This window comes from Ranitomeya variabilis, chromosome 4 (genome assembly GCF_051348905.1).
Source record: "Ranitomeya variabilis isolate aRanVar5 chromosome 4, aRanVar5.hap1, whole genome shotgun sequence".
NCBI classification, from domain to species: domain Eukaryota; kingdom Metazoa; phylum Chordata; class Amphibia; order Anura; family Dendrobatidae; genus Ranitomeya; species Ranitomeya variabilis.
In genome coordinates, this window is record NC_135235.1 from 198,062,198 (window position 1) to 198,086,343 (window position 24,146).

Here is a 24,146-nt window from a genome sequence, read left to right on the forward strand (position 1 = left end):
TAATGCATGGAGAAGGTTACTGTGCCACTGGTGTAAGTATAGTATCTGCAGGTCACTGTTGTGCTCAGACTATATCCTTATCTTTATGATGGGTAGTTAGGTTCCCATAAAGTAATTAATGATCATTTCTGAAAAAATGCACAAAAAGAAGCTTCTTACTTTTTTCCTACCGAATGGCCAAAGGGGAACATATTAAGTCACTTGCCACACAAAACCGGTTCAAATGAAACAGAATCTGTGCTCTGAAACGGAATATTACTGAGACACGATCAAGTGATGCCCTTCTGCCGGATAACACCGAGGTGAGATTCCCAGATAATGTTGGAAGCTTTTGTGACTCTATATTTTGCAGTCCAGGATGACACCATAGATGGCTCGCCGAGAAGACTGAATACCACGTCCTGCACAGGCACACTATTTTTATTCGGTGATTCGAGTCTGTGTATTATCGGTCTTCTTTATTATAGCTGCTCTAAGGTTATTTATGATCACGGACTACATCAAAGTTGAGCTGACCTTTGATGTGGTCATAAATCAGTTGAGTGAAGCTGATAATAGAGTTGCAAACTCTTCGGTCAAGAGGTGGAAAAATTTATGAAATCGGACTGCAAAACTGATTTTTAGACAAAGATAAATGAGTTTAAGTTAAACAAAGACTTTCGGATCTTTTATCTCTTGCTTTACTGCTCTTCTTATTGATGCAAACAGGTTGTCAGCGCAAGGAGCAATGTCAACACAATGTCCTTAGTTGACTGCAACAGGTATCAGATCACGTCTCTGCACCGTCCATAGTCTATAGTTTAGCTCAACTGAAAACGAGCTGTCGGCCTCGTTCCTTCTAATCTGCGTGTCCTGGAAATTATAGAGCTAAAAATTCCAAACCCTACTGATAGTTTTTTGTGGGATTGACCATCCTCATTAGTTAGGTGTTTTATCGGTTTCCTTTCTAGAGGGAACATTGCTTGCCGGTAGTTTCTAAACTGTCCTTGGTAAATGGAACAATACAATTTAGTAGTCTTTTATCAGGTGGTTGATAGATCAGGTGCCCTCTGACTATTGAAGTCTCCTTGCAGTCACTTTAGCCAATGGCACGTCCAAATTTTTCTACTCCATATTTGATCAGTGCTTGGTAGATCCAGCAGGAATCCAACTGACTTAGAGTGCTGCCGCCGTTGCTCAGTCTCTGATGCCTTTGGGCACATTGTGGATGGGTTAGGAGAATGACCCTACGTTCCTCCTGCTCTTGCTTTCACTCAGTAACCTATGATGCCATTTCCTCTCGGTACTACACTCCTCTCTACCAAACCCAACACAAAGAATGGCTTCTTTTAAACGGCAATGCCTTTATCCAATGTTCTGTGAACCTCTTCCCGCTCTCGTATTTGTTGACTAAACTCCTCGCATGACCCGTTCTTCTAAGCTAATGTCATGGTTTCTCATCAATCTTCAAAAAAAGTGAAAATTTTAGGAATATCTAGAATGTGATTTGAAATGTTAGAAGCCTCCATCAACAAGGAGCTTTGTTCTGCGGCACAAACCAGTCTCTTGCATTTAAGGAACCAAAAAATCTCCAACTCGATTGTGACTTTATTGCAATTATTTGGTGTTCCAAAAATCTTTTGGTCAAAGTGAAAGATCTGGGAAAATTTTTTTTAAATTCAGGTCTTTTGTGGGTGTTTCTGTCCCCCTAACCCATACTCCTTTTTAACCTTTTTATGTATTTAAATTGAATTCCAAAAATTCCAAAATTACTGTCAGGACCAATATGGTGCAAAAATTGATGTTCACTACTCTACGAGCTCTACTTTAGTAGCACCTTGACTGCTCCATTTCTTTGGTCCAATGGCACCTTGGAACTGGTGTCTATCCCTACCACCTTCTTTATAAGTTTTGTGGACCCGTGAAGTGCTCTCTATCTTCCAAGAGCTTGTTGGCAGTTGAATGGAGGTTACCAATGAAGACTGCTGGCACAATTTATCACGCATGAAGGATGGCAAAGCTGGGAGAACGTGTCAGTGGGAAGACCTCCAGAACTAGCGTCACTGAGCCATTTTTCCTTTTTTTGTAGGGTCTTACTCAGACATGAAGATGATGAATGTATCTGAAAGTAATTAGTTACGTTCTAATTTTTCTAAGCGTCGGTGACGCATCCAACCTGCTTTCCCTATACTTTTTACCGAGTCGGCCATGAGTATTTACAGTCGCTCTGATAGTAATGTTTCCACGTTGAGGAATGTAACCTATGAAAAGACCTGTGTATTTGCCACTCAGTCCCTCCTCCCCTGCGTCAGAGCTCAGCTCAAATTATTTGCTATCTACGAATGCCAAAATAGCCTCAACATTGGGCTGGAATTTAAGGCTCCGCATTCTCGAGATATAAATCTTCAAAGAGCATCACGCACCTACCTGTAATCGAAGCGTTTTTGCATGCTATCATCCTTGTTTGTCTCGTGATTTATAACTACATTTTTAATTGATGGCACACTAACCCTTTAATAACCAGGTAGACCCAGACACAATTTTTGGTATGTGCTGTTATTGTTTCCGGTACTGCAGGTGTTTTTATGCACAGGTGTCATGACACGGTCTCTTCTGGCCAGAAAGAAAAAAAAAAACCTATGTCCTGTACATTTCGTAAGGCATAGTGCAATTGTCCTATAATTTTTTTTTTTTCCTCCAGCAATTTTATATAAAGGTTTTTACAAGTAAAAAGAAAATTAAAGGACCGTTTCTGCTCTTCTGTTTTATTCTTTTTCTATTCCTGTGAGTATTTCATTGTTTGGGTTTTTTTTTTCTTTTTTTTTATTCCTCCGTATGGTTCTAGAGCAGTAATTCCTAAACTCCAGTCCTCTCGGCTCAAACAGAGCCTGTTGTCAGGATTTCCATCATTTTGCATAGGTGATGGAATTATCAAGGCATCAGAAGTTGCCACAGGGTCTCTCACCAGTGCAAAACTAAGGAAATCCTGACAACATGATATGTTGAAGGGCTGGGAGGTCTGGAGTTTGGGAAAAACATTTGTGGAAATATGGGTCTTCTTTAGTGCAACTTTTTATTGTTTTTAGCAAAAAGGTGTTGCTCAGAGGATCCTCTGGGGCGTGTGTTTAGACTACTCTGCAATATTACCCTGTGAATCACGCCCCCCTAGTGAAAACCAGAAAAAATAGCACTAAATAATGGCCCATATCTCAGGAACCGTATGACGCATTAAGAAAAACGGAAAACTCAGGAGAGCAACAGGAATTCATAAAATACTGACTACATTTGAACTAGTGATAAGTCATTTTTACATCAGATATACAGTTAATAGTAAATTACATAACTTATTTATTATTAAATCTTTTGTAGCCAATCCATCCTAGGTCCCAGCCTAAACCCAGGAAAGAATTTACCTTGTCTGGTCATTTCAATAGCTAACCCAGCTCCTTCTACATAAAAAGGGGCTGGCTTAGCTATTGAAATAAGCAGTTTGCCGACCCCTTTCACACATCACTGTCACCACTTACTGCCACATGGGAAGAACACCGGTTTATAAATGTATTGTTTCTCCTTGCGGAGAGTGACATGTTAAGCTAGAGATAAGGAGACTTAAAGCTGCAATGCTCCTCTGGGAAATATGCAAATTGTCTCATCAGAGAGGAAGAGGACTAGAACTCTAGTGCCACCTATTGGAAGTAGCAATCCTAACAGTCAATTTCGACCCTTTAATGAGCCTTGTCACATGACTTAGGATAAGAGCCAAACCAGAATCTCAATTTGAAGACACACAGTATTTCGGGGTACTGCCCCTCGTCAGTGCAAGTGAAATGTACATACATACTGTACTGTCAGCTATCGCCTTTGCATACAAGACTACCCGCAGCAGTCGTCTTTTGGAATGATATCTATCTATCTATCTATCTATCTCAGATGAACTGGATGACTTGATCTTTTTCTTAGCCTTACATCATTGTTTTAGTAATGCTCTGGATTAAGAATAGTTAATGTGCTGGCACAGTTCATCTGATTATTCAGAACTACACCCTGGCACCGCCTTCTGCTAATGTTACACTCATCGCTAAACGATGTATTAATTATATGAATTCCAAGGCGTGAATCAAACAAAACAAGCAGTTCCATCTAAAATATGAAAGGGTAAAAAGGTTCATTAAAAACTGCAAATAGCAAATTTACTACTTCCACATGGAAATTTAATTTTTCATCTCCAGCTATTTAGAGCATTGATGATCTAGTCAGAGCCCTTATTGGCACTGCTGTGTGACTACCATCTACCAGGCCCATCTAGACCCATTTTTTTTTTTTTTGGTCTTGAAACATAAATTACATAATATGTCTGTCCTGTCTACAGCTTATTTCTAAGGACCAAAACAATAAATAGGTGTTTTTAATAAAACTTAGTACATTAAACATTAACATTAATAATACAGAATGATTTTCAATATTTTGTGTTTTCAAAGAGGAGCTGTCACCAGGTCAAAAGGGAAGAGTTTTTGCTCTTATTTTATTCCCACTGCTCTCTTGACTATACCACTTTACTCTTTATCAAGGGGCGTGGCTCACAGGACTCCTTGTGGGCGTGGCTCACAGGACTCCTTGGGGGCGTGTATAAATACTGTGCACATTACCTTGTCTGCCCCCTTAGTAAGGTCATAAAACTGATATTCCAAGAAACATAACTTTTTTTTTTTTTTTTTAAATCCTATAGCAAAATTGTTGTACAAGGTTGTTTTTTTGCTGTTGTTGTTTTTTTGGAATGAACTGTAAGAAAAAAAACTCCAGGTGCTGTGAAATTGCGGGAAAAAAATACAATTCCGCAATCTTTTTTTTTTTTTTTTCTGTTGGGGAAACACAGGGTTTGTTTTTATGGTGTTCATAGGAGACATGTACTTAAAATGTATGTGCTATTTCAAAGAAAATATGGAAAGAAAAGAATATAAAACAGCTATTGATGAACATACCGGTTTAATATGTCCATGAACTGTCCTCATTCTCATGCTCTGTCACTTAGCATCCACTACTTTTGAGTACCTAGTTCCTTTGTCATTCTGCTAGCCCTATTGGTACCAGAACTTCCTTCACCTTACTTACCAGTCTGCATTGATCCATATATGTACTAAAGTGGAAATTCCTCCTCTTTATGCAGTTTGACAAATGGTAGAGCAGGAATAGATAAAAATCTGCCCCCACTTCCTGCAGTCCATGTTGCATACTTTCCTGCCGTCATCTAACAGTTGCCACTTTCTACTCATTTTTCGGGAGTTAGGCTATCGTATTTTGTATATATTTTCGTCTGTTTATGAAAAAAATAATTGATATTTCTATATTATACATAGATTATATTTGTGCCCATGGTTTCTTAAAATGTTAAATTTAACTTTTTTCCAATATTGTGTATGTTTTAGAAATTAAGATATAAGAAAATTACCGTAATATATATATTTGTTTTTCCACAATTAGGAAGAAGATCTCTTAACCAAAGTATCAAAATGAGTTCCTCACCTCGGTACGTACCAAGGATGACACTAGAAATAAAGCTGCATTTAGTTTTGAACTATGTGTGCCGCCATATAGTGCATCCATGCAATACCTCCTCAATACGGCACCTCGTCTGTTTGCTCCTTCTACGGGGTGCATGAAATATTCCGCTATTCTAATTCTTTGAAGATTTTTTTTTTTTCTCTGCTTGGCTTACATTGATGGCTTTCCAGGTTGATCTGCCATTTCCGTTTCCTCGTCGCTCCTGCCTGTGCAGTAACCACACATGATCTGATATGTTCCCGCTTGTGGATGTTGCTGTTTGTTTTGACTACCAGCTTTTACATTTTGTCCTGCCTTTTCTCTGTTGTTTCATTAAGTTAATGTGATATAATGGTAGAAAACTTGGCAGCTGCTGTGTTAGCAATCTCTTATCTTCTCCCTAATCTGGTCTGAAACTACATGACAGGTGTAATGAGGAACACAGAGGACTGTGAATAGAGGGTGGGAAGCGAGCGGGACTGCGCTCAGGACAAACCACTCCAGCTGGATTCTTTTGGGTTCACCCATAACAACACTTCCGTTTTTTTTAGCTTTTTTTTTTTTTTTGTTTAACTTTGTTTTCTCTTTCACATTCATACAGGATGAAATTTTGTGGTAAAAAATTCTATAAATGTTCCATTCCAGGCATTTGTCTGGTGCACGTTCACCACCACTGAGTAACACAACCGTTTACCTTAGGCCAGTCTCACACGTCCAGATAATTCCGGTACAGGAGTTATCCGTGTTCATGTGCTCACGTGGCACATCAGTGTGGCACACGAGCGGCAGCCGTGTGCCGCCCATGTGCCGACTGAGGACCACACGGACCGTGCAGGAGACAGTGCTAGAGTTAAGCGCTGTCCCCTGCTTTTGGTGCTGAAGCCGGCATTCATTCCTTCTCCCCAGCAGCATTCGCTGGAGAGAAGGAATGAAAAGGTTTTTTTAATTTTTTTTTGTGTTTAAAATAAAGTTTGTGGTCACCTCCCTCCTTCCACCCCCTGTGCACCTGCCCGCTTGCATTAAAATACTCACCCAGCTCCCGTGATGCTTCCTCTCAGCGTTGGCAGCTTGTCCTGTGTGAGCGGTCACGTGGTACCGCTCATTATAGTGATGAATATGCGGCTCCACCCCTATGGGCGGGCGCACAGGGGGTGGGAGGCGGGAGGTGACCACGAACTTTATTTTAAACACAAAAAAAATAAAAAAAACCCTTGATTTTTCATTCCTTCTCTCCAGCGAACGCTGCTGGGGAGAAGAAATGAATGCTGGCTTCAGCACCACACGCAGGGGGGACAGCGCTTACTGTAGCACTGTTTCTCATGCGGCGGTACGTGCACACGGAGGAGAGTGCACACTGTTCTCCGTGTGCGGGACGCTTTGCGAACCGTGCTGCCGGAGAAACGTAGACATGTCTCCGTGTTTTGCACACGAACACACGGTCCGCGAAAAATCACTGACATGTGCAGAGACACATTGATTTTAATGTGTCTACGTGTGTCAGTGTCTCCGGTACGTGAGGAAACTGTCACCACACGTACCGGAGCCACTGACGTGTGAAACAGGCCTTAAAGCGTAACTAAACTTTTTTTTTTTTCCTACATAATTTTGTCCAGCAGGAAAAGTTCTAAAACTTTGTAATTCATTTTATAAAGGGATGTGTCTAAATTTCTCTAAAAAAATAAATGCAAGTAAGTGGCTTCCAAACTTTGGCTTTTCACCAGTCTGTTTCCCTGTCTTCTGCTGCATTGTAATCATTGTAATCCTATGGAGTACAGATGATGGCAGTGATGGGTCAGCACCTGTGTCTCTAACTCTGGGGATACACTGCTGCAGGAGTCTGATCTGATGAGCACATCACTGATTGGAGGAAACGCGAGCTGACCCATCACTGCCATCATCTGTACTCATCTGAGAACCTGCTGATATCAATACAGGTGAACGAACTGGGCAAAGGCTTAAGCTTGGAAGCCACTTACATGCAACTTTATTTATTTTTTTAAATGACTGAAGAGAAATCCTCTAAAACTAAGTAATTTGCACAGTTTCATCACTTTCCATACTGGATTAAATAAAAAAAAAAAAAAATATATATATATATATATTTTTTTTTTTATATACTTTTACATCTATAAAAGAAAAACATCTCAAATGTGTCATGTGATCGTGTTGTGCCACTAAGGGTCTGTGCTGTGGATTCTACATGCCGCCATGCAGAGGCCATGCTCACAACACTGGTGTGTGCACATTCCTTCTGTATCACTGACAACCCATGTAAGACCTGTACGGGTTGTCCTCTACCTTTCCAACCAATAGATATAACGAATAACCAACTGAATGGAATTGATCAACACGGTAGCATAGAACGCCTGTGTGTTGTAAGTGCAATCGATATATTCTAACAGTTGCTTTGTGTTCTGTTTTAGAGTAAATGGGGTGTCCAAACCAAACGCCAAATCCATTTATGGTAAGTCCAATATTGTGATCCCATTCAGCAATGTTCTGTACTGTCCTCCTTTACCATATGGAATAATCAGTGGATTACAATGTGGTTTATTTTCCACAACACTGGCTGTCCAATTGTGCTTTAGGGTTATTCTCAAGAATCCGGTTCAGGAGCGCAGCGCTCCTCTGCCTCATGACTTCCTGTTAGCTAGGGAACGGTGCGCTCCTGATGATTGACAACTCCAACCTATGGCTGAGCTACTGGCCCAAACAGTGCACTTTCCCATGTTACAAGCAGAGGCAGGGGCGCTGACTGAAGCTGACCTGATGCAACAATCCTTGTAGCTTTTTATGCACAAATTTTGAAAAGATATGTTCTACACATTTGGAAGTCTTTTGCTTTGTTGCCATATGGCGCAACCATGCAATAATATACTCTCACTTAGAACTAAGGCTTCTCGAAAGAATACCTCTGTAATATGACGGTTGTCAAAGCACCACTCCAGCAAATTTTTTTTTTTTCAGCGCTTGAGTGGCACTTTAAATTATTATTATTATTATTTATTGTTATAGTGCCATTTATTCCATGGCGCTTTACATGTGAGGAGGGGTATACATAATAAAAACAAGTACAATAATCTTAAACAATACAAGTCATAACTGGTACAGGAGGAGTGAGGACCCTGCCCGCGAAGGCTCACAATCTACAAGGGATGGGTGAGAATACAGTAGGTGAGGATAGAGCTCGTCGTGCAGCGGTTTGGTTGATCGGTGGTTACTGCAGGTTGTAGGCTTGTCGGAAGAGGTGGGTCTTCAGGTTCTTTTTGAAGATTTCAATGGTAGGCGAGAGTCTGTGGTGTTGTTGCAGAGGGTTCTAGAGTAGGGGTGATATGCGAGAGAAATCTTGTATGCGATTGTGGGAAGAGGAGATAAGAGGGGAGTACAGAAGGAGATCTTGTGAGGATCGGAGGTTGCGTGTAGGTAAGTACCGGGAGACGAGGTCACAGATGTATGGAGGAGACAGGTTGTGGATGGCTTTGTATGTCATGGTTAGGGTTTTGTACTGGAGTCTCTGGGCAATGGGGAGCCAGTGGAGGGATTAACAGAGGGGAGAGGCCGGGGAATAGCGGGGGGACAGGTGGATTAGTCGGGCAGCAGAGTTTAGAATAGATTGGAGGGGTGCGAGAGTGTTCGAGGGGAGGCCACAGAGCAGGAGGTTGCAGTAGTCAAGGCGAGAGATGATGAGGGCATGGACTAGGGTTTTTGCAGATTCTTGGTTGAGGAATGAACGGATTTGTGAAATATTTTTGAGTTGAAGTCGGCAGGAAGTGGAAAGGGCTTGGATATGTGGTTTGAAGGAGAGATCAGCGTCAAGGATTACCCCCGAGGCAGCGAGCTTGTGGGACTGGGGAGAGTGGGCAGCCATTTACTGTAATGGTTAGGTTCGTTGGGGGGGTCACGTGAGATGGGGGAAAGATAATGAATTCTGTTTTGTCCATGTTAAGTTTGAGAAATCTAGCGGAGAAGAAGGATGAAATAGTGGACAGACATTGAGGGATTCTGGTTAGTAGGGAGGTGATATCTGGTCCAGAGATGTAGATCTGTGTGTCATCAGCATAGAGGTGATACTGAAAGCCATGAGATTCTATGAGCTGTCCCAGGCCAAAGGTGTAAATGGAGAAGAGCAGGGGCCCAAGGACTGAACCTTGCGGGACTCCGACAGATGGGGGGCGAGGTGAGGAGGTGGTGTGTGAGTGGGAGACGCTGAATGTCCGGCCTGTTAGGTATGATGAGATCCAGGATAGGGCCAAGTCTGTGATGCCAAGGGATGAGAGGGTCTGTAATAATAGGGAATGGTCCACTGTGTCAAAGGCAGCCGACAGGTCGAGGAGGAGGAGAACAGAGTAGTGTCGCTTGCTCTTGGCGGTTAAGAGGTCGTTGGTGACCTTAGTTAGGGCAGTTTCAGTGGAGTGGTGTGACCAGAAGCCAGATTGTAAGAGGTCAAAGAGGGAGCAAGAAGAGAGATGGGAGGACAGTTCAAGGTAGATGTGTTGTTCCAGTAGTTTGGAGGCATAAGGGAGAAGTGATATAGGGCGATAGCTAGATACAGAGGATGGGTCAAGAGAGGGCTTTGAGGATAGGTGTGATGGAGGCATGTTTAAAGCTTGAGGGGAAAACACCAGTTGTTAGTGATAGGTTGAAGACATGGGTTAGGGTTGGGATGAAGACTGTGGTGAGGTTTGGGATGAGGTGGGATGGGAGTGGGTCAAGTGCACAGGTGGTGAGATGCGATCTTGAGAGTAGAGTGGAGAGTTGATCTTCTGTAATGGTGGAGAAGTTGGTTTTGGAGGTGGAGGGCTGGGAAGTCAGGAGGAAGGGCTCTGGGGCTTGTAGACCAAAACTGTCTCTGATGCTATCAATCTTCTGCTTGAAAAATGAGGCAAAGTCTTCAGCTGAGATAAGTGGGTAGGGAGGAGGTGCTGGGGGACGGAGGAGAGAATTGAAAGTGTTGAATAACTGTTTAGGGTTGTGAGACAGGGAGGATATGAGAGATGAGAAGTAGGTTTGTTTAGCTGTGGCGAGTTTGATCTTGAAAGTAGTGAGGGACTGTTTGAATGCGATGAAGTGGTCGTTGGAGTGGGATCTTTTCCATCTGCGCTCAGCAGCCCTGGAAGCTCGCCTCAGTTCTTTGGTCAGGCTGGTGTGCCAGGGCTGTCTGTTGATTTTGCGAGCTTTGGTATGTGTAAGTGGGGCAGCAGATTCCAAAGCTACAGCTATTGTGGTGTTATATAGAGCGGCAGCGTCATCCGCATTGTGTATGGAACTTATATCTGTGAGAGGGAGGAGGGATTCCGAGAATGAATGTAGGTCAAGACGTTTAAGATTTCTGCGAGGGTGTGAAAGTTTGTGGGGTGGGGATTGTAGACATGGAGTGGAGAGAGATGAGAATGTGAGAAGGTTGTGGTCAGAGAGTGGAAGAGATGAGTTAGAGAGGTTAGATAGGGAGCAGAGGCGGGTGAAGATGAGGTCCAGTGTGTGACCATCTTTGTGAGTGGCTGCAGAAGACCATTGAGTGAGGCCGAAGGAGGAAGTGAGAGATAGAAGTTTAGTGGCAGCTGAGAGGGAAGTGTCAATGGGGATGTTGAAATCGCCCATGATGATAGTGGGGATGTCCGCAGAAAGGAAATGAAGTAGCCAGGTGGTGAAGTGGTCAAAGAAGGTGGTGGCTGGCCCTGGGGGGCGGTAAATGGCAGCCAGTTGGAGGTTGGAGGGGGAGTAGATGCGCACAGAGTGCACCTCAAAGGAAGGAAGGGAGGGTAACAGAGGGTGGCAGTGGGATTGGGGTGAAGGAGCAGTTATCTGACAGGAGAAAACCAACTCCTCCGCCATGCTTGCTGCTGGGGCGGGGTGTGTGAGAAAGGTGGAAGCCACCGTAAGAGAGTGCAGCAGGGGAGGCTGTGTCAGAAGGGGTGAGCCAGGTTTCGGTAATGGCGAGGAAGGAAAGTTTGGTAGTAACAAAGAGATCATGGATGTAGGAAAGCTTGTTACAGACAGAGCGAGCGTTCCACAGAACTCCTGTTAGTGGGACTGGGGAAGTGGGGGCTGGGCGAATGGGTATAAGGTTAGAGAGGTTACGGAAGTTTGTGATAGAGCATGGATGGGAGGTAGAAATGACTGTGGGAATATGGTGAGGAGGACCAGGATTTGGAGAGATATCACTAGCAGTGAGAAGGAGCAGAGATAGTGTTAGCAGGTGGGAGCAGGAGAGGGCATGAGGGGGCTGCCTGTGCTTTGAGACAGAGGATTGTATGTTAAGGAACAGTTCTGAGGAGGAGGTGAGATGGATGGGGAGGATTGAAGAGGAGACTAAGGGTACCGTCACACATTGAAATTTCCATCGCTACGACGTTACGATTTGTGACGTTCTAGCGATATCGTTACGATATCGCTGTGTCTGACACGCTACTGCGATCAGACACCCTGCTGAGAATCGTACGTCGTAGCAGATCGTTTGGAACTTTCTTTCGTCGCTTGATCACCCGCTGACATCGCTGGATCGTTGTGTGTGACAGCGATCCAGCGATGTCTTCGCTTGTAACCAGGGTAAACATCGGGTAACTAAGCGCAGGGCCGCGCTTAGTAACCCGATGTTTACTCTGGTTACAAGCGTAAACGTAAAAAAACAAACCGTACATACTCACCCGTCGGTGTCCTTCAGGTCCCTTGCCGTCTGCTTCCTGCTCTGAGTGCCGGCCGGAAAGTGAGAGCAGAGCGCAGCGGTGCTGCGATCTGCTCTCACTGTACGGCTGCACTCAGAGCAGGAAGCAGACGGCAAGGGACCTGAAGGACACCGACGGGTGAGTATGTACGGTTTGTTTTTTTACGTTTACGCTGGTAACCAGGGTAAACATCGGGTTACTAAGCGCGGCCCTGCGCTTAGTTACCCGATGTTTACCCTGGTTACCTAGGGACTTCGGCATCGCTTCAGCGTCGTGATTGCAACGTGTGACCGCAGTCTACGACGCTGGAGCGATGATTATACGACGCTGCGACGTCACGAATCGTGCCGTCGCAGCGATGAAAATTTCAATGTGTGACGGTACCCTAACAGTTCCTTACTTGGTGTGGGGATTGGGGGAGGTAGCAGAAAGTGAAAGATTATAGGGGTAAAAGTGACAACAAACAGAAACATTGTTTGCAGTGCCTGGCCAGTTACCTTCAGTTCCCTTCAGGTTCAATTCAGGTTTTAATTCTAATGTAATCCACACTTTTAGGACACACTTCTAGAAATCACACTGCAGACTGAAGTCTATGCAGACTTTTGCTATGTAATATATGGAAAACTAAGTGCGTTCAGGTGTGAAGCAGAGAGGAGTGGTCTCTGCTCATCTTGGTCAGAGAATTAAGGGTGGACCAGATGCATACAATCAAGCCTAAGTAAACAAGGTCATAAATATCACAGGGTAAGTTGGGGTTAGCTGAAAGGCATACCATGAAATTGCTAGGAGCAGAGGAAAGTCTGTGTGCAAAGCTGGGTGATGTACTATGTGCACTTCATAGCAGGAGAGCTGGGTGGATGAACATACCATTAAATCTAAGCTTCCTGACGCCGGTCTTATACTCACCCTCTGGCATCTTCAGTTTTTTTGGTGTCCCTACGCCATCTTGTGTTCGCAGCTTCTGACTGGTCAGAAGTCAGAATTGCGTCACAAGAGCTCCGTGCAAGTCTACGAGAGCCAGAACGAGGCCAAATGAAGCTCTCATGGACTTGTATTGTAAAGTGACCTCCGCGCCACTCCAGGAAACACTGGAGCTGTGAGCAGGTCGTTTTTCAACCAGAGACCACGGCAAAAAAGGATGAAAACGCTGGAAGGGGAGTATAAGACGGGGCGGGGGCCCAGTCCAACCCTGTCAGTAGTTTCTGGCCACTGGACGGGAGGTTCGCAAATCTCTTACCTTCCTCGATGCAACTTTTGATTGGCTGGGCTGGTACGAAGTCATTATTGCTGCATGATACGCCAACCCAGCTAATCAAAAGCCGCTCTCTGGGTCCTGTAAGGTCAGCGGTCACAGAACACTGACCTACCCAATGGTCCAGAGTCCTGTGAATCAATCCGGCCAGGACGGTAACATTTTAAAGGCATTGCCTCCACCTTTCTTTATATTGAATATGACCAGGTGGTCCACACATAGCTCGTTGGAAAGCTCGGACGATATATTTCCCCGGCACAGGGACTGCTACGTTCCAGGCTCTCTGCGCTGGGGCTGAGGACCCTAACCCTAGACAGATAGCTGACATGTATGCATTCACTTTAGCCTTGCGTTGTTGATGGGGGAGTTTAGTTTTGCCTTCTGATCTAAAAGATCAGTTACTAGAAAATCAAGACTATCAAGTCTCTCCATGTGTAATTACGAACACAAGGTCTGTCATGATGGTCTAGGAAATAATTAGAACCGGGAGGACGAGCTCGTCACACCCGTCACAGGGATGGATCTCTGGTCTGTAATTACTGTATCAATAGGTGTACGTGCATGACTGTATATCACCGTCCTCCATTCCCATATTAAGCACTTAGCAGGGGGGGATTAGGGGGTCCCCAATGTAAAGTCCATGACTGGAGAACCATACAGACATTAATGTTCTTCATTTCGGGACTGATACACAGGGTGGACTGGCACTTCTACTAGAAGAGAGAAGACCACATTTACTGATTAAGTTTTTAGATCAGTGGTATTTGCCGAGAAAATGATATTTTTCTTGCCTTTATCTCTGCAAATTTGCATGATCTGTATGTTCAAAAAAATTGCCCCATGTTCTGACGAGGCCAAACATAATTCTGTAGTTTTTACAAAGACTTGCACCCGCTTACTAATACCAGATAGTGATTCATATTATTTTTTTTTCTGAAGTTATTTATTATGATTATTGTAGCAGCAATTTTTCCTAAGTTGCTGTTAGAGATTTTTTCATCAGTAATTGGTAAAATTGCAATGTGTTTTTTGAAAACAAACAACTTTGTAATTTATTTCTTGTTAAAAATCCTTCCCATACTCAAGAACAGAGGGATTTTTAATTCTATTTTGTACCGCTTATTGCCTAGGTTACCGGCCACTGCTGCATAGGAGGCGGGTTTCCTCGGCAAAGGAGCGTGCACTTGTGAGGTGTTTGCTATAGAGCTTACATGTGTAACTGGATCAGATCCTTCTAGTTTCAGGGTCCCTGCACCGCTCCGAGTGCAGAGGCAAAGTGCACTGTTGGGGCTGGAGACTCAGCCGTATCATTGGTCCAAACTGTCAATCACCAGAAGTGTACTGACTGCTGGAAAGCAGGAATCCGGGACCTAGGGCAGCTGTGCACTTCTGAGCTACAATCTTCAGAATAACCCACTAACGGCATTTAGAGATTCGCTTTACATCAGTCAAATGGATATAAGGAAACTATAGTATAGAGATGTTCATTGATGTCTATAGCAAAGTGTTGTGGGCATGCTTTATGACCTGTGCAGACGTCATTGTGCAGGGAGGGGAGGAGGTTCACTGACCTACGGTGGATCCTGTATTATCTGTACATAGAAGTATGGGTCTGATGCTACAGCTTATATAATTCATGCCAAGCTGTGACATTCCTTACTCCAGTCTTTGACTAGAGTAAGATTTCTGGTGTAAGATTTCTGGCGAGGTGCATTCTGCTTTTTAGCACACCTGATTCATTAATTGTGCAATAGTGATGAGTGCTCGTTACTCGAGTTTGCCCAGGGTGATCAGGTATGCAGAGTAACGCGGGTGCTCGAGGGACATGTTTGCATCCCCACGGCTGCATGTTTCGCTGCTGTTAAATATGCAAGGATTGCACGTGTTTGTCAGGTAATCCCCGCTTGATTTGTGCCTGTCTAACAGCCATGAAACATGTGGGGTGGGAACACGAGCACCCTGGGCAAACTCGAGTAACGAGCACTTGAAATCACTATTTGCACCTCTTAATGAGTCAGGAGCGTCTGACTCCAACATACCCGCTCATTAAGACCGGTGAGACAAACGCAGGTCTTGATGAATCGAGGCCAACGTACAAAGCTGTCCAATTTCAGACTCCTTCACGCAGATGATTAGTGACTGTGCCGGGAATGCTAGAGAGAATTAGGAATTGCCTCCATATTATCGGAGCTCAAATGAGGTCCAAAGTTTTAAAAACTTTTGTTTGCGTTAACGAGTTTCATATGGACACTGGAGATTGGCAATTAAGTCTTGATTAATTGTGGGTTGGAGTAAGATGGGCGTGAGCCTCTTGATGAATTTCAACTGATAAGCGTCTGCGAAAGAAATGTAGTAACCGGAGTACATTTCTGCGGTTGATTACGCCACGTTAATGGAATGAATTCTGCGAATTGGAATTAATTTGTTGGGTTCGATCAGCCACAGACCTTCTTGGATACAGGACTAGTCCAGAGAATGTGTCTCCTCCCCTGGACTAATCTGACCTTTTAATCACGCCTCCTTGGGTACGATTGACAGTCTGCACACACTGCTGTTTACTGTAGCACCATTATGTGCTCTGTCAATTATGGCCAGGGAGGCGGAATTAGTAATCCATGGGAAGGGACACCACGCCGGACAAGTCTGCCTCTGAAGCTTTAAGGATTCAAGCTGCTACAAGTGCATCTCACTAAATTAGAATATCCTCAAAAAGTTAAATTTATTTCAGTTCTTCAATACAAAAAGTGAATCTCATATGTTATATAGAGTCATTACAAACAGTGATCTATTTCACGTGTTTATTTCTGTTAATGTTGATGATTATGGCTTACAGCCAATGAAAACCCAAAAGTCGTTTTCTCAGTAAATTAGAATACTTTATAACACCAGCTTAAAAAATGATTTTAATATCTGAAATGTTGGCCTACTGAAATGTATGTTCAGTAAATGCACTCAATACTTTGTCAGGGCTCCTTTTGCATCAATTACTGCATCAATGCGGCGTGGCATGTAGGCGATCAGCCTGTGGCACTGCTGAGGGGTTATGGAAGCCCAGGTTGCTTTGATAGCAGCCTTCAGCTCGTCTGCATTGTTGGGTCTGGTGTCTCTCATCTTCCTCTTGACAATACTCCATAGATTCTCTATGGGGTTAAGGTCAGGCGAGTTTGCTGGCCAATCAAGCACAGTGATGCTGTTGTTTAATCCAGGTATTGGTACTTTTGAGAGTGTGGACAGTGCCAAGTCCTGCTGGAGATTGACATTTCCATCTCCAAAAAGTTTGTCGGCAATCACTGAGGAAACTTCACACTAGACCTCCAGCAGCTTGGATTGTGGCCTCTCCACTGTTCCTCCAGACTCTGGGACCTTGATTTCCAAATGAAATGCAAAATGTACTTTCATCTGAAAACACCACCTTGTACCACTGACAACAGTCCAGTTCTTTTTCTCCTTGGCCCAGGTAAGACGCTTCTGGCGTTGTCTATTGGTCATGAGTGGCTTCACACAAGGAATGTGACACTTGTAGCCCATGTCCTGGATACGTCTGTGTATGGTGGCTCTTGAAGCAATGACTCCAGCAGCAGTCCACTCCTTATTAATCTCCCCCAAATTTTTGAATGGCCTTTTCTTAACAATCCTTTCAAGCTGCAGTTATCCCGGTTGCTTGTGCGCCTTTTTCTACCAGAGTTTTTCCTTCCACTCAACTTTCCATTAATATGCTTGGATACAGCACTCTGTGAACAGCCAGCTTCTTTAGCAATGACCTTTTGTGGCTTACCCTCCTTGTGGAGTGTGTCAATGACTGTCTTCTGGAAATCTGCCAAGTCAGCAGTCTTCTCCATGATTGTGGAGCCTACTGAAACAGACTAAGGGACCTTTTTAAGCGCTTAGGAAGCCTTTGCAGGTGCATTTTGTTAATTATTCTAATTTACTGAGACAATGACTTTTGGGTTTTCATTGTCTGTAAGCCATAATCAACATTAACAGAAATAAACACTTGTGTTTGTAATGATCCTATATAATGAGTTTCACTTTTTGTATTGAAGAATTGAAGTCATTAACTTTTTTGATGACATTCTATTTTAGAGAGAAGCACTTGTAGTTGCCCTGGAATGATAAAATTCAGGCTGCCTATAGTCACCACTAGGGGGCACTCATAAGCTTACTTCTGTTACTTTTGAAATTTTATAGTCAAGGCTTCTTCATGGGAATTAGGCCATGTGCACACGCTGCGGATTTTTCCGCAGCGGATTTGGATTTGCACTGCGGTTTTCCAGGTCGTCCCTTATGACAGCACCACAAGGAGGTTGCTCTTCATATCCTTGATAGGGACAGGAACACAGAAGAGGTTAAATAGCCCCTCCCCACCTCCACCCTTCAGTGTTTTTCCTGTCCCTATCAGGGACAGACGCAGGAGAGATCTATGGAAGATCAGGGTTACCTGATTGGAAGCGGCGCTTCGGTCGCAGGCAGGCTCAGTTGAGCAGGACCTCCTGAGTGCGGTCCCATCCTCCTGAAGGGGGCTCTGGCCGCGGGAGTCTGAGACTCCCCAAGTCGCAGGATACCGACAGAGGTCCCTCCACCAACAGAGGTAGAGCTGGGTGCTCCCACACACAACCTCATCCCCTCACAAAGGGGGCTCTGAGGCAGCGGCTGCTGCTGCAGGTGTTCGGCTCCACGTGCGGCCGGTGCTGGCGTCGTTCCCCGGACTTCCGGTCCGGCGCTTCGGTGACTTCCGGGGGGCGTGGCCGGATTCCCGGGGTCGGCGGCGCGGAGCATTTCCGGGGCGCCGGGAGGCTGGGGGAGCTAACAGAGAGGCCGGACAACACCGGATTTTTCGCCGGATCTTGGTCCCAGGCTGTCGGCGTGCGTTCCAGATGACGCATGCGCAATACAGCTGGGGACCTGTAATCACCATGGACGCCAGCAGGTGAGCTCGGAAGGAGGACGAATCAGATGTCATGAAGCCGGGTAAGACTGACTACTTAAATGACTGACAACTGACAGCACACTTGACTCAGATAAAATGGAAGGTGCTAGTCGTCCAGACGTCCAATCCTTAGAGCCGCCCACGGACCATGTGAGTAATACGTGGTATGGTAAACATTACAGTGCCTTAGATCCGTAGCTACAGGGGTCTCCCTTACGTTTACAGGACAAGGACACCTCTGAAAGGCCGACTGTTAAGAAAAGGTCCACCAGATGTCCGTTATGCACCGTCAAGCTTCCCGATGGCTATAAAAAGAAGTTATGCGAAAAATGTATCTCTAAACTTCTAAAGGATGAACAGGTTTCGTTACTGGATAATATTAAAACCATGATTCGAGACGAAGTCCAAGCTTCGGTGTCTACAATGGTGCCACCCCAGTCTCCACGACCCAAAAGGCCCAGATGGGATATGGACCTAAGTTCCGAGGAAGGAGAGGTCTCGGGGTATTCCGATCCAGGCTCAGAGGAACAGGGTCCATCCGCGGTATCACCAGAAGAACAGAAGAGATACCGATTTTCATCCGAAAATACGGACATACTGCTCAAAGCAGTTAGAAGCACCATGAAGATAGAGGACTCGTCTGAACCACTATCGGTTCAAGACAAGATGTTTGGGGGCCTAAGAACTCGCAGAAATAGAGTCTTTCCGGTCAATAACCACATTACAGCAATGATAATGGAAGAGTGGGAAGACGTAGGGAAAAAGCTAGTAGTCCCGAGAGACTTCAAGTACCATCTTCCCTTCGATCCAGAAGAAACTAAAATCTGGGAATCGGTTCCAAAGATTGATATTCCTGTGGCTAAGGTCACAAAGAAAACGGCTATCCCCTTCGAGGACTCATCAGGATTAAAGGATCCGATGGATAAGAGGTCAGAAGATCTTCTCAAAAAAGCCTGGGAGTCGTCGGCCGCCATTATGAAAACGAACATAGCGGCTACCTCTGTTGCAAGGTCTATGAGTCTTTGGGTAGACGAGTTGGAGAGTCATATTACAGACAGAACCCCAAGAGAAGAGATCCTAAAATCTCTTTCAGTGCTGAAAATGGCGACTGATTTTATGGTGGACGCTTCCGCGGAATCGGTACGTTTTGCTGCCAGGAACAATGCACTGTCAAACGCAGCAAGAAGAGCCTTATGGCTGAGATCATGGTCGGGAGATACCCAATCCAAAAACAAGCTGTGTTCGATTCCATTTTCAGGATCTCACGTGTTCGGTCCAGTCCTTGACGAGCTACTCGAGAAGGCGTCCGATAAGAAAAAAGGCTTCCCTGAAGAGAAGCCAAAGAAGACACAATTTTTTCGTAGAACTCGCTCTCACCCAAGACAGGACAACAGAGGAAAAGGGAAGTCCGGCAGATGGAGCTACCCTAAAGGGGGCAGAGGAAGAGGTTCCTTTCAAGACCAGTCATCAGGACCCAGCAAACAATGACGCCAACAATATAGGAGGAAGACTACAATACTTCCTGGAGGGATGGCAGAACATTACTCAGAATCACTGGATTCTGCAGACAGCGGCACAGGGGTACAAGATAGAGTTTACTCATCTACCCCCCAAGAGATTCTGTTTGACACAGACGGAGTCAACAGCAGTACATCAAAGACTGCTAACGGACATACAGGAACTCTTAGAGTTACACGTCATAATACCGGTACCCCATCATCAGCACTTCCAGGGGCATTACTCCAGTCTGTTCTCCATAAGAAAACCAAGCGGAGAATACCGCACAATAATAAACCTAAAACCATTAAACAAATGGGTGGCGTACAAGCGCTTCAAGATGGAATCTCTCAAGTCAATCGTACCGTTAATAAAAAAGAATTCGGTAATGTGCACGCTAGACCTCAAACATGCGTACTATCACGTTCCCATCCACCCATCACATCAAAAATTCCTCAGATTTGCAATAAGAAGTCGCAAGGGGATTCTGCATTTCCAGTTTCAATGTCTACCTTTCGGTCTCTCCTCTGCCCCAAGAATATTCACAAAGCTCATGACAGAGATCATGGCCCACTTGAGGGAAAAATAAATTCTCATTACACCCTACCTGGACGATCTGTTGCTGGTAGCAAATTCATCCCAACAGATGGAAGAATCCTTAAGAGTTACCATGTCACTCCTGAAACATCTGGGGTGGGTAATAAATTTAAAAAAGTCGAGTCTCGAACCAGAGACACAAAAAATATTCCTGGGTGTACTTCTAAATTCCGAGCTGGAATACTCCTTCCTACCAGACCAAAAACAACGGTCAATCAAAAAAGAATTTCAAACGATAAAAAAACAGAAATACATTTCCATCAGGAAAGCCATGAGGAACCTAGGACTGATGACTTCGTGCATTCCCAGCGTACAGTGGAGTCAGTTTCGCTCCAGAATGCTCCAAAAGGAAATTCTTTTGGTATGGAATGGAAAGGAAGACTCCTTAGACAACAGGATGCGGTTATCCAGCGAAGTAAAACAGTCCCTCTCATGGTGGATTGATATAAAAAACCTCAAAAGAGGAAAACCATGGAATATATCTCCATGCGTCAACATAACGACCGATGCAAGCTCAAAGGGCTGGGGAGCCCACATAGAAGGACGATACCTTCAGGGGACATGGCCACCATCGATACGCAACAGTTCCTCCAATTACAGGGAACTCAGAGCGGTCTGGGAAACACTAAAGGGGTGCCAACACGAAGTGCAGGGACACCATATCCGAGTCTTCAGACAACTCGACCACGGTAGCCTTTCTCCTACATCAAGGAGGACCGAGGCACTGTCCACTTCAAGCACTAGCAGAGACAATATTCTCCTGGGCAGAGGATACTGTGAAGTCCATCACAGCAGTTCATCTAAGAGGCTCACAAAACCAAATAGCGGATTTTCTCAGCAGAGAGAAATTGCAACCGACAGAGTGGTCTCTAAACGGAGAAGTCTTTGCTCAGCTAATCCAACAATGGGGCACTCCGCAGGTAGATTTATTTGCCACAAAGGACAATACAAAAACAAAAGAATTTTTCTCATTAAATCCAGGAGACAATCCAACTGGCATAGATGCCTTGGCTCAACATTGGGACATGGAACTTGCATACGCGTTCCCTCCCCTAGCTCTAATTCCCAGAGTTCTGAGGAAAATTCAGGAAAGTCCAGCGGTAGTGATCCTAATAGTGCCATATTGGCCCAAGAGGAGCTGGTTTCCTCTGCTGAAGTGGATGGCGATAGAAGACCCAGTGCTACTACCGCTGAGGCGGGATCTTCTGACGCAGGGACCGCTGGTCCATCAAAATCTAAAGATGCTACAACTCTCAGCATGGATCTTGAGAGGGAAATCTTGAGATCAAAAGGACTGTCGGACTCGGTTATCTCAACCATGAAGAAAAGCAGAAAGCCGGTAACCTCGGCTATATACCCAAAAATTTGGAAGAAATTTTGTACTCAAACTAATACTCCAATATCCGTTCTACGAGAACCAGATATCTCTCAAATCTTAAATTTCCTCCAAACAGGTTTTGATATGGGCTTGAGGCCTAGTACGCTAAAAGTACAAATCTCAGCGTTAAGTGCCTTTTATGATTATCCATTAGCAAACCATCCTTGGATAATGAGATACATCAAAGCTACGCAATGTATCAGACCGACAATAAGAAGTTCAGTACCCTCATGGAACCTCACATTGGTACTTAATGAATTACGGAAGGCTCCTTACGAGCCGCTTGATCAGTCAGACCTAAAATTCGTAACATTCAAGACTGTCTTTCTGGTCGCAATAACGACAGCAAGGCGAATAGGCGAAATTCAAGCCTTGTCCATAACAGATCCATATTTAAAGATACAGGAAGACTGCATCATTCTAAGGTTGGATCCTTCGTTTCTTCCAAAAGTTGTGACGGACTTTCACAGAAGCCAGGAAATAATTTTGCCTACGTTCTGTTAGAACTTTAACAACGAAAAAGAACATTCTCTCCATTCCCTGGATGTTAAGAGAACAGTTTTGCAGTATTTGAAACTTACAGACGGATGGAGAATTGATACAAATCTCTTTATACAGATGTCGGGGAAAAATAGAGGCAAAAAAGCCTCAAAAGCGACTCTAGCTAGATGGATTAAATCTACTATTTGCGCTGCGTATACTTCAGCCGGTGAATCCCCTCCAGAACATCTAAAAGCCCACTCTCTGAGAGCAATATCTGCTTCATGGGCAGAGAGTGCGGGTGCATCCATGGACCAAATTTGCCGGGCAGCAACTTGGTCTAGTTCAAATACCTTTTGTAGACATTACAAACTAGACGTTCTGTCAAAACAACAGACCGGCTTTGGGAGGAAGGTCCTCCAAGCTGTAATCCCGCCCTAAGTAGGAGTTATTTGGTATTTCTCCTTGTGGTGCTGTCATAAGGGACGACCTGGAAACTAGGAGTTAGACATACCGGTAACGGTATTTCCAGGAGTCCATTATGACAGCACCCATTATTTACCCTCCCTTGAACTCCTGTCTGATGTGTGATATAAACATGTATAGAGAGGAAGTTCAATAAAATTGCGTTGTATCCATCCTGGTGTGGTACTTTGTAAAATCACTGAAGGGTGGAGGTGGGGAGGGGCTATTTAACCTCTTCTGTGTTCCTGTCCCTATCAAGGATATGAAGAGCAACCTCCTTGTGGTGCTGTCATAATGGACTACTGGAAATACCGTTACCGGTATGTCTAACTCCTAGTTTCACTGCGGATTTTATTGCGGTTTCTTCTGCGGATTCCTCTGCGGGTTTTCAACTGCACTTTCCTATTGGTGCATGTTGAAAACCGCTGCGGAATCCGCAGAAAGAATTGACATGCTGCGGAAAATAATCCACTGCGTTTCCGCGCGGATTTTTCCGCAGCATGTGCACAGTGTTTTTTTTTTCCCATAGGTTTACATGGTACTGTAAACTTTGGGAAAACTGCTGCGGATCCACAGCGCCAAATCCGCTGCGTATCTGCAGCAAAATCCGCAGCGTGTGCACATACCTTTAATCTGTCTTGAAATACCAGTGTATTAGATTCAAATTGATTAAAAAGTTCATCCACCTGCAGTGAAGAACATCGGCAGCATAAATTTTCCAGAGCTGCGGATTTGCAGACGTTCACCACAAATTGGGTGGTCAACAGGATATTTGCGTTATGTGCAATATTTGCACAATTTAGTGCAGTTATTGCCGCTGCGAGTTTGCTGCAAAAATTTGGTTACAAATATGTTACTTAGCTCTTAGTTCTGAAATTTACCATTTAAACCTATGGCTGCACATCAGATCTAAAGCTCTGTTTTTACATAAATGATGTATTAAGAGACTACAGTAAAACCCCAAATTTAAGTCACGGGTGGACATGCACTAACTGGAAAATCAGACCATGAAATCCGGACCTCAATAATGTGTTTTCCTACATACAACCCGTGCACTGATATGTAAAATATTTTTCGTTTGCCTATCCCTAAGTAGGAGAGGATATACTTTTTGTTAAGTGTGTGCCTCGCCCTGTTTTGCTCCATTCCTTTCATATTTCTTCATTTTGCTGTAAGAAGTTTCTTATCTTGAGAACGCATCCCTTCAGTTGGTGACATGTTCTTCCGGATCATCATCCAGATCATAATGTAGATTTCTCTGTTTTGATACAGTGCTAAGTTAAAACAAATTACCTATAAAGGGTTATCCCCAAAATCCTAATTAGGTCTTATAATAAAGTACACCTATATTTATTCATATGAACCAATATA

General features: G+C 44.3%; 1 protein-coding gene across 2 annotated transcripts in view; it reads left to right on the forward strand.

Moving 5' to 3' along the window:
- Positions 1–24,146, forward strand: part of EPS8L1 (EPS8 signaling adaptor L1) — a 97,455-nt gene that overhangs the window by 25,658 nt on the left and 47,651 nt on the right. For both annotated transcript variants that reach the window (XM_077259574.1, XM_077259576.1), the window contains exons 2-3: positions 5,458–5,503; positions 7,941–7,981. In XM_077259574.1, the coding sequence (XP_077115689.1) occupies positions 5,487–5,503; positions 7,941–7,981 (58 nt within the window). In that variant the 5' untranslated portion in view covers positions 5,458–5,486. The remainder of the gene's footprint in view (positions 1–5,457; positions 5,504–7,940; positions 7,982–24,146) is intronic.